The 10967-nt window shown below is 36.0% G+C and overlaps 1 protein-coding gene across 1 annotated transcript; it reads left to right on the top strand.

Annotated features, from left to right (window-relative positions):
• Positions 1-1732: 1732 nt before the first annotated feature.
• LOC149255719 (disease resistance protein Roq1-like) lies at positions 1733-5128 on the top strand. Its single transcript, XM_089455118.1, has 5 exons — positions 1733-2438; positions 2564-3644; positions 3754-4116; positions 4212-4309; positions 4594-5128. The coding sequence occupies exons 1-5, from the start codon at positions 1933-1935 to the stop codon at positions 5126-5128; spliced, it is 2583 nt and encodes an 860-aa protein (XP_089311244.1). The 5' UTR covers positions 1733-1932.
• Positions 5129-10967: the final 5839 nt, after the last annotated feature.

Raw genomic sequence — 10967 nt, 5'->3', positions numbered from 1 at the left:
GAATTCTTTTATATACTCCAAGACACAGGTCTCCTTTTGTTTCAAATATTTTGCTTGTTTGTATAAACTTTGTTGATAATAATTAGGAGAGAACTTCTCCTTCTTATTACTCACCATTTTTTTCCAAGTTTTTATCTTCTCCTATTACTTATCAACTATCTTTCTACACAACATCCCACTAGAGTGCAACATGCCCTTTCAACTTCATTACTGAAAAATAGACTCTATTGGGCTCTTGGATATTCTCATACTCATGGTATCACTTGATTTCTCCTATATGAAAGTCTATGTTTTCATATTGTCATCGTATCAAAAAGCTTTCACCCTTGCATTAAGTCTATCCTTCATAAATAAGATCAAATGATTGATTAAGTCACTTTCATCAACATTTTGTTAGTCCTCCATCTCATCCTTTAATTCTATGTCTAATATAGCTTCAACATCTCCAATTTGTTTATTATCTAGTTCTTCAATTTACCTTCTCAATTCCTCCAATTCATTGTTCCTAACACATTCTCAACCTAATTCTCTTTGAAACAATACCTTTAAGAGTTTTCTCAAATCCTCAACCAAAATACCATTCACAAGCCTTTCTCTTAACATTACCTGCCAACATTTATATTTAAATAGAACTTTGTTTGGTACCTAGTCTTTACCAAAGTGCTATCTAAAATCTACCCAAAAACCTATTATATTAAGGATACAATACACCTTAAAAATCGATACAATACACCTAAAAAATCCTAATATAAAAATATTTTAACTTCTTGTCATCCAAATATTATTTTCTTATATAAAATAAACACAAACACATACATGCCACATCTTATACCCATCTACCATAACAAACAATTAGTCATGACCTCTGCCAAACAAACAAATCTCTAACAACCTCCATGAAAATGCTCCCCCGGAACCCACTCAAAATTTTTGATTACAGAGTTTGATTGGATTGCAGAGTACACATCCAAGAAAATTTTACTTACCGACTCTTACATTGGTTGGCCAATACACATAAAGTCATGACTTTGCTATCATGGCGAAAGTTCCCAGCATTCTAAAGTTTTCTGGTCTTATCACATTGAAAACTTTTTTTGTACTACAAAACATTAAATAACATTTAGCCTTATCCTTATTGACCATCCAAGCACATGTACGCCACTGTAGGCGCCCACCTACAGTCACTCCGTTAAGGACATAATTTCCAAGAAATTTCCTGGCACTGGAAGGTTGATTAATCCTTGTATTCAGACCTGTGGACACAATTTCCACGAAATTTCCTGGCACTGGAAGGTTGATTAATCCTTGTATTCAGACCTGTGGACACAATTTCCACGAAATTTCCTGGCACTGGAAGGTTGATTAATCCTTGTATTCAGACCTGTTGACACAATTTCCACGAAATTTCCTGGCACTGGAAACCTCTGGACATATTTCCACAAAATTTCCTACCACTGGAAAACTCTGGACATAATTTCCAGGAAATTGACATTGACAATGTCGGTCAATATACGAGGGCCCATAAATCCTTTATGTTTAGATGGGCCCTTTACACTGCGCAGCGTTAGACTATGAAATTTCCAGGGGTGGAGTATTTAATTATTGGCCTTGTCACTTCATGATCGTGGACGGAGATTTGGTAAATTCTTCATCTTTAGATGGGCCCTTTACACTGCGCAGCGTTAGATCTATAAAATTTCCAGGGGTGGAATATTTAATTATTGGCCTTGTCACTTCATGATCGTGGACGGAGATTTGGTAAATTCTTCATCTGAGACGAAGCATAATTTCCACAAAATTTACAAGGCGTCTCGCCATTTTAATCCACCCGCCTGCGCTTCAATCATCTAATTACGCTCGCTGATTAGTTCTCGTGAGCTCCGCGATCTGATCTATCTACCTGCTTATTTTCTGTCTGCCATTCTCATTCAAATGGCACAAACCGCTCCCCAACACAATGACAGTGCTGCTTCTTCCTCTTCTCCATCGACCTCTTATCAGGTATTCATCAATCACAGAGGTCCCGATGTGAAGAAGACATTCGCCAGTCATCTCTACAGACGTCTCACATCGTTTGGATTGCGAGTGTTTTTGGACAAACCAGAATTGGAAGAGGGGCGCACCTTTCCCTCTCAAATAGAAGCCGCAATTCGAAGTGCCGCTATTCACATAGCGGTTTTTTCTCCCACTTATGCGAACTCTCAATGGTGTCTGGATGAGCTCATCGGCATGATAAGGACGGGGGCCACTATTCTTCCTGTGTTTTACAACGTGGAGCCTTGGGAGCTCCGCAGGACGGGGAAAGATGGAAGGTACGCTGAAGCCCTGCGGAAGCACGAAGAAAAAAATCGATACGACTCAGAGACTATTCAGAAGTGGAGAGAAGCTCTCTCCACTGCTGCAAACATAAGTGGTTTCGAGTTAAAGCAGTTTAATGGGTAAGAATCTCAAACTGACCACTTCCCTCCCTCTTCCGTTCTTCTCCGATCTAGGTATGCATTGTTAGGCATGCGACATTTTATATAAGTGCCTTTTACCAGTTGTTTTATTCTCTGATATTCAGGGACGAGGGAGAACTGTTGGAAGCGGTCGTGCAGCGCGTGTTGAATAATGTTGACACAACACCATTGAAATTTGTGGCCAAACATCCAACAGGTTTGGAGGAAAAGTTGAAGGAATTTGAAACCAAAGTTCTGGAGCAGCAGAAGGGCAACGTTGTGGGGATTGTGGGTCAAGGCGGTGTTGGAAAGACAACACTGGCCAAACAGTACTTCAGCAAGAGGAGATGGCGTTACAGTAGATCGTGTTTTTTATATGATCTCAGAGAAAACTATGCCAATGGCTCTCTACATTCTTTGCAGAGGAAACTACTGAAGGACTTGACTGGATTGGACCTGCCAATATACAACATTCATGAAGGTATAGAGGAGCTTTTAAAGCATCTATCCTCCTCTTATAACTTTCTTATAATTTTAGATGATGTAGATGATGCTCGACAGCTGCAACCGTTTTTCCCAATTAAAGATATTCTTAGCTCCAATAGCTTGATTTTGATCACCTCTCGTGACAAGAAAATCTTCAAAATAGCAAAAATCGCAGAGACATCAGTCTACGAGCTAAAGGGGCTGCATTTAGAGCACTCCAAAAAGCTCTTCTGCTCTCATGCCTTCAATCAGCCAAATCCTCTACCAGAAGTTGCAGATCTGGTAGATGGTTTTTTGATAGCTTGCGATGGATTACCACTATCATTGAAGGTGTTCGGTGCACAGCTCTCTGGTGAAGACAGATCTTACTGGCAAGACACATTAAATCGACTAAACCACATATTACCTACTACCGAGATATATGAGCGACTTAAAATCAGTTATGACTCGCTCAGTTCAAAGGATCAAGAAATATTCTTAGATATTGCTTGCTTCTTCACTGGAAAAGACATAGATACTGTAATAAAAATCTGTGGTTCAGTTGGGCAGCTTCTAAATCTAAAGAATAAGTGTCTCTTGGAACTTGATGGTGAAAATAAGGTAAAAATGCATGATCAAATCAGAGATATGGGAAGACATATTGCGGAGGAAGCGACTACTCGACGTTTTTGGCATCAGACGCCCAACAACATCGATCATTTGTTGGAGCTATCCTCATGTGTAAGTGCTGCAATCATTCAAACTTTTGTTTAAAGATGAATACTTAAGTTTCTAACTTGTTTGCTGAGAATGAAAGAAAAACCTTTGTATAATTTTAATGAATGAACAGGGAAACATCGAAGTTCGCGGAATTATGATGGATGGTCCCCTCAATTTCAGTGAAGAGAATACTCGCTTGCTGATGAGTGAGATGTCATGGTACAGAAGATGGAGTCCTGAGTTGTTTGGGAACTATCTGAGGCGTGTTTTAGATAATTTCCGTTTTTGTGGCATTTTGAATTTGCAACTTGTCTCGGCTGAAGGTAATTATTTGGAACGGATACTGAGGAGGGCCCGAGCACCAGAGATCCAGTGGATCCGCTGGTATAACTGTACTCACTCTTCCCTACGTTCCTGGATACCCATGAAGAATTTAAAAGTTTTGGAAGTGGAAGGAAATAAGTTAAGAGTATTGTGGGAACGTGAATCTCAGGTATGTGTTTTTTTTTTCCTTCAGCGTTCAACTTCATTTTCTAAGTGAAAATCATCATACACGTTTTTGTGATAGTTGAAACACAAACACTGCAGGTGCCTCAACAGGTGCGAAAGCTGTGTATCTGCGCTCCGCTTTGTCGCTTTCCCAAGTCCTTAATGCAGCTGAAGAACTTGGTAGAGATTGACATAAGGCATGCAGCATTCAAAACTTTGCCGGAAGAACTATGTGATGTGCATTCCTTGGAACACTTAGTGTTAAGAAACTGTACAGAAATGATATCGCTTCCTCATTCACTGGGAAATCTAGCAAACCTCCAGAAAATAGATTTGAGAAATGCTTCCAGTTTGCAGATGCTTCCAAGTTCTTTTGGGAACCTTGCTGGACTGCAATACCTATTTCTGAGAGGTTGCTCAAATTTGACCATCTTGCCCGATTCCTTTGGACTGTTGACTCAGTTGGAATCTTTTTCAATAGAGGATTGCCCGGGGTTGAAATGCTTGGCCGATTCCTTTGGACTGTTGACTCAGTTGAGACACTTGAGCATAGGGGATTGCCCGGGGTTGAAATGCTTGCCCGATTCCTTTGGACAGTTGACTCAGTTGGAAAATTTGTGGATAGAGGATTGCCCGGGGTTGAAATGCTTGCCCGATTCCTTTGGACTGTTGACTCAGTTGACAGGTTTGTGGATAAAGGATTGCCCGGGGTTGAAATGCTTGCCCGATTCCTTTGGACTGTTGACTCAGTTGAGACGCTTGAGCATAGGGGATTGCCCGGGGTTGAAATGCTTGCCCGATTCCTTTGGACTGTTGACTCAATTGAGACACTTGAGCGTAGGGGATTGCCCGGGGTTGAAATGCTTGCCCGGTTGCCCGGGGTTGAAATGCTTGCCCGGTTCCTTTGGACAGTTGACTCAGTTGGAAAATTTGTGGATAGAGGATTGCCCGGGGTTGAAATGCTTGCCCGATTCCTTTGGACTGTTGACTCAGTTGAGACAGTTGCACACAAGTAGATGTGGGATAGAATACTTACCTCAAAAAATGATGAACAGTCTGGTATCGTTAGCGGTATGTGATTGTCCACTGCGCGAGCTTCCATTTAGAAGGGTTGAAGGAGAAGCAGAAACAGAGTTGAATACATTGGACAAATGCGTGTTTCATGGAGGTATTTGCCCAAACCTTCAAGGTGTTTGCCCGAACCTTCATTATCTTTACGTACGAGAGTGTAAGGAATTGAGAAAAATTGGAAGGCTTTGTGGTCTGCCAAAACTTAAATCTCTCTGCTTTACTGGGTGTGAAAACATAGAGGAGATCTCAGGTGCTGAAGCCTTGATATCATTGGAGGAGTTGTCTGTTAAAGGATGTGCAAAGATCGAGACAATAGAAGGGTTGGGGCAGCTTACAGATCTTAAATCCGTAACTCTTTATGATTGCCCTGAGACACGGGAGCTGCCAGGTGTGGAACATGGAAGGTGGAACTTTAGTTTTCTGGATAAGTGTCCTAAACTGAAATTCTCTCAGTCGTCTGATGTTTTAGATGTTCAGATTACAGAAAATTTAGGTACCAATAGGATTTGAGAAGGATAATCATCTTTGTCTATTGAGAAGTGTGTAAATTAAAGTAAAAAGTTTTATGAATTTGACAATCCTTTGCCATAGATTTAGTCGTAGATGGAGGAGGCTTCCACGATTAATTCGGAAGAATAGAATGTTTAAAAATATAGAGTATTATGTTTATTAATATAAGTAAAACACATAATATTTGTTTATGGCTTTAGGATTGTTAATGAAACATATGTTCACTCAATTATTTAATTTAAAAAATATATTCTATTAACCAGAGTTAGTTATATATATATGTAAAAGATTAGTATAAGTAAAATAATATAATAAAATAGGTGATATTAATTATTATTATTATTATTAAATATTAATAATTACTAATAAACAATAAAATATTTAGAAATTATTAATAAATATTAAAATAGTTTGTATAAACCATCACAATAACATATTAAAATGAAAAAGTTATAAATATTATTTTATATATACTAATATATTAAAATGAAAAAGTTATAAATATTATTTAATATATATTATTAATATATATTATTAATATAGATGGTAACAATTAGACAATTTTATTGATAATATTTTAAATCCAGAATCATTTATATAACAACTATTTAATATGATGAGCAATGTATATTGTTAGTTGAATATATTCTCAAGACATGGGCAATAAGCCCTAGAGAAATGTTATTTTCATTCAAAGGATTATATTTATTATTAGATTTCATATTCATTTTTTCATAAAATAATTCTATTATTTATGTTTACTGTTGTTTGATAACATAACCCTAGCTAGAAATAAAACCCTAATTTGCCCTACTATATCACAAAAAACTAGACTTACCATATGGGAAAAATAAAAAGATATGTTCATACAAATATGCTCTTGCAGCAACCAAACTGAAATGTTTGTTGACCTTGACCTACTCATCATCCACCCTACTGATCATCCCACCAGAAATACCCTAGCCAGTTTGAGATGATCGGAATCCCTAGACACAATCATTAGAGAGTAAATTTAAAGTGTCTTCAAATAACTATCATCACAGGCAAGAAACTTTTAGTAGAAATTTAAGCTAAGATAGAAATACAAGAAAATATCATAACTTACCACTTTTATTTAATTCATAAATCTTCATATGGAATAAATTTTCTTTTACATAGAATCCTGGGAAAGCAATAAAAGTTGGGCCAAAAAGTACCACATAATGCATACATCTAAGCCCCAGAAAAACTTCTCAACATGACCCAAACAACTTTGATCTTGTGAGAAACTGAGAAATATAACCAAAAAAGCTAACAAAAGTAAAGAAGAAATATTACCCTCATCTAGTTGTCATATCATCTCTTCAATACATTTCTCCAATTTGTTCTTTGCTTCCTTTAATGCCCTGGTTTCCCTAGTAGTCTGCAAGAAGAGAATCTCTTAGTTAAAAGAAAAAATTCATTACCTTGACCTACTGTAGAAGCATGTGAAAGAAAATTGTCCCAAAGCATTGTGTGGATGAATCGAGATAAACATAAACTTAATAACAAAATCAATTGACAATGCAACTTGTCTCTTCTTATCAGATAACAAGACACTAATATATACAATAAAAAATAAATATGTCTATGATAATAATTGAAGCATTTGCTCAAAAATAACAATATTTATGTTTGAAAATTCAAAATTGGATGAATCTTCACATACCATTTTTTAAAGGAGATAAGATAGAAAAGGATGTGATAATAAGCTCAACATCTTAAGTTTTTTAAGCTCCTTTCTTGCAATCCTTGATCTCCAGACACACTGTAAATCAAGTGTTGCTTGCTTCTTCTTCTTATAAGATGCATGAGCTTTGTATGTACACCATTTAGCTTGAAAAAGACATTAATCTTTCAGTTATCCAAATATTAAGTCTGAGTGATAAAAGGAAAACAATCTCTCTAACATTTTGTAATCTCATCATTCCTCCAACTCTATCCTTGCCACATAGAACCTATTTTCAAAGCTAACAAGCAACAAAACATAAATTCAAAAAGTCAAGCTTTTGTCTCCTTCATTCGAATTGCCATAGACAACTTTCTCCATATATTAATATAGCTCATATTGTGTTCTCAAGTAAAATGAATTGTATTTCAATTTTCAAAATAATAGCCATCAATTAACAATTGTTTGCATCTAATTACTACAGGAGAATGACATACCTGGATAATAATTTCACCTTTACTTTGTCGTCAAAATCAATATTCATTACGAGAAGTCATTGCTCAAAATCATGTCTGGACAATAATAACCGACAATCGATGTTTAAAATGGGTTCTCCTAGCTTGATGCCCACACAATTTCTTTTTGTATTTATATTGCAGCAACCTCCCTCTTCATGTCTTCATAAAGCTTAAGTGCAAGCTTGCCTACAAATTTCATGGATGAGAAACAAATGAACTTATATTGATTCATGCAAAATTGATAATTGAAGATAGATAAAAATAGAATAAACAATAGACAAAGATATTGGCAAAAAGGAACAAGCAACCCATTTCAAACCATAGAAGCTCAAAGATCAAAGGTTTTGAAATAGGCAAGAACAAAATACCTCTCCATAAATCTTGGAAATGAATTACATCATTGTGTACGAAAAAAATTCTCTCTTAGCTAGATGTGTGTGAACTTGGCGCTAGATGAGTCTCGTTGCCTGTCCCAATATTTCAATTCTTTAAGCATCTAACTCACCCATCTGTCTAGCTCTTAGGAAAACCTTGTACAAACTTGATAACCTTGTCACACAGTTTTTTCATCATAGTTGCAGCCAATTAAAAAGGTATAACAACAAAGGGTGAAGCCTAAAATGTTTATCATTTTTCAAACACAACATCGAACTTTATGAGAAGGAACTTCGTTAACTTGGAAGCACATGGCATGCAAAAATCTACCCCTCCAAACTTCAAAGGAAAGAATGCCAAACAATTTAGGAATTCATCAAATGCTCGTTTAGTGGTATATCCATCACAACTAATCCAAATTGTCTCCAGGACACCCTAGAATATGAAAATGCAGAGTTTATAGACAAGAAGATGTTGGTCATAAATATATCTTCCTTTAATGTATGCTATGTATTTGAGCTTAAGCTGAAGCAAAAAGTGCCAAAATTTACTTACACCACAACGTAGTTGTTGTAAGGCATTGAAATTATTAAAAACCCCTGTTTTGAGGACACTATTTGGTTTTACACATCTGATATAGTGAGGTTCCATTGTGTAATTCAAGTTTTCCATAAGTGTTTGTAATTGTTGCTGGAAAACCCATAGCCACAATTAAAACGTATGTGATCACAAACAAAATTCTAACAAAGGGATACCAAATGTTAATTTTAGCAAAGGACTATATTTTATAAAATACATCTCTATGGCGTTTGCAAGTTGAAAGATGGTAACCTATAAATGCATGACAAATACATAGATATAACAAACATGCAAGGGAACCTATGAACAAACCAAAATCAAACAAAAATTCATAATAGGAACATTTGTTTCTTGTGGTTTCCCTCCAAGTCTTGTCTCGAGAATCCTCAGTTAGACAACCCTTTCACAAAAACTCAAGAAAAAGATTTTTGGCCTCCTCAACTCTCCCTTCATTGCCAAACCCCTCTATTAATACATCATATGTCACAACATCAACCTTTTTACCTCTTTCCACCATAGCTTGGACGAGCTTTTGAGCTTCCTCCAATTTCTCCTTTTTGCATAAAACCCCAAACCATTTATTATAAGCAATAAAATTTGGTTTAAAGCCAACTTCAATCATTCTGCCAAAGATATTCAAGGCTTCTTCTGGTTTCCCAATTTTGAATAATTCTCTATAATTTGTATGAGGAGAAGAATTGAGGAAAATCTTACATTCTTCAAGTAAGTGCTCAATCTACTTTTCAGTTTTTTCACTGCTCAATCTTACAACACGTCAGCGCAGACTACAACAAAAATGCAGACAAGATGTCAAAGAAAGAAGGGGTTACTGGATACACTAGATGGAATGCAATGCACATTTAGATAAAAATGATGACAAGGATGATAGAAGCTGGAAGTATCCTCATGCATGGGTAGAGCACTTCAGAAATTTGTCTCTTGAGCATCGGAATAGTACAGATAAGTATTTTTTAACATACTTTTTGCTCTACTTTTTGTATATGGTATATATGTAAACAAAGACACATTGATGATTTCTGTACATGGAGATAATTTTAGAAGACAATGTTAGAAAATAAGCACTTTGTGGGTAATTCAGAGACATATATTTTGTCAATATTATGGATTGGGGGATGTTGTTAAGAGTGACATATAGTTATTATCCCAATCAGCCAGATGTTGGCTGATTTTTCGGGTATATGTGCTAATATGTAACTGTGTATATGTAGATGTTGGCTGATTTTTCCAGTATAGGATGCTAATATATAACTGTGTATATGTACTGTTTTATATAATACAAAACAGACATTTTTTTTCCTGCTGAAAAAAAAAAGTGACTAACTCACAAAATGATCTGGAATTTGTTGTCCGACAAAGTGACTAACTTTCCATGTGCTCACTGTTGGCTTTGAACACAAAACCAGTACAATTTATCAATATAAATCTAAGAAGATTTAAAAACTTATTATAATAAAAATTATACAAACAAAAATTTCTAAATTCTGAAAAAGAAAAGCCTCATCCACATGGGCCAGCTATGTGAAAACAATGAACAGGGAATGTGCAAGTTGTTGGGGGTGACTTATGCATCTATTGACTTGTGAAAATAACTTAATCAATGGAAAAATGTAACTTAATCAATGGAAAAGTGAAGAACAACTACAGGAGTAAACTATGGTAACGCATTAACTCATCGGAACGCATCCATCAAACCGCTGACATTTTAAATCACTCTAGAATCATAAAACATTGTACAGAGACATACTGTTGCCAATTGATAAGTATTTTATAGAAATATTCTGTAGCTGTTCATGTTAAGTCGAACATCCATGATCAGTAGTCACAATTTTTAACTCAATCTCAACTTCCCCGACCTCAATTTTCCTTTTTTAGTACCCCATATCAATTACAGCAGAAACCATACTCCAATATATATATACCATATATTATTAATCTCAGCCACAAATCACCCTTCAATTTCGTTCGAAGTGATATGAGATATTAATTCCGTTATGGTTAACCTGTGTGGCCATGATTTAGCTCCCAACAGTGTCATTCATCCAATGCAACTTTGTAGAGAACTGAGAATATGAAATAAGTAACGATCTTGTTGTC

This window comes from Pinus tabuliformis, chromosome 7 (assembly GCF_031772625.1).
Source record: "Pinus tabuliformis cultivar Carrire ecotype Pingquan chromosome 7, CPIR1, whole genome shotgun sequence".
Classification (NCBI taxonomy): domain Eukaryota; kingdom Viridiplantae; phylum Streptophyta; class Pinopsida; order Pinales; family Pinaceae; genus Pinus; species Pinus tabuliformis.
Note: the sequence above shows the minus strand (reverse complement) of the source record. Positions and strands in the feature narration are given on the sequence as shown.

Coding starts and splice junctions, on each gene's coding strand:
- LOC149255719 (XM_089455118.1), top strand. CDS start 1,933: ATGGCACAAACCGCTCCCCAACACAATGACAGTGCTGCTTCTTCCTCT. Junction 2,439..2,563: donor GAGTTAAAGCAGTTTAATGG/GTAAGAATCTCA, acceptor TCTGATATTCAG/GGACGAGGGAGAACTGTTGG. Junction 3,645..3,753: donor TGTTGGAGCTATCCTCATGT/GTAAGTGCTGCA, acceptor ATGAATGAACAG/GGAAACATCGAAGTTCGCGG.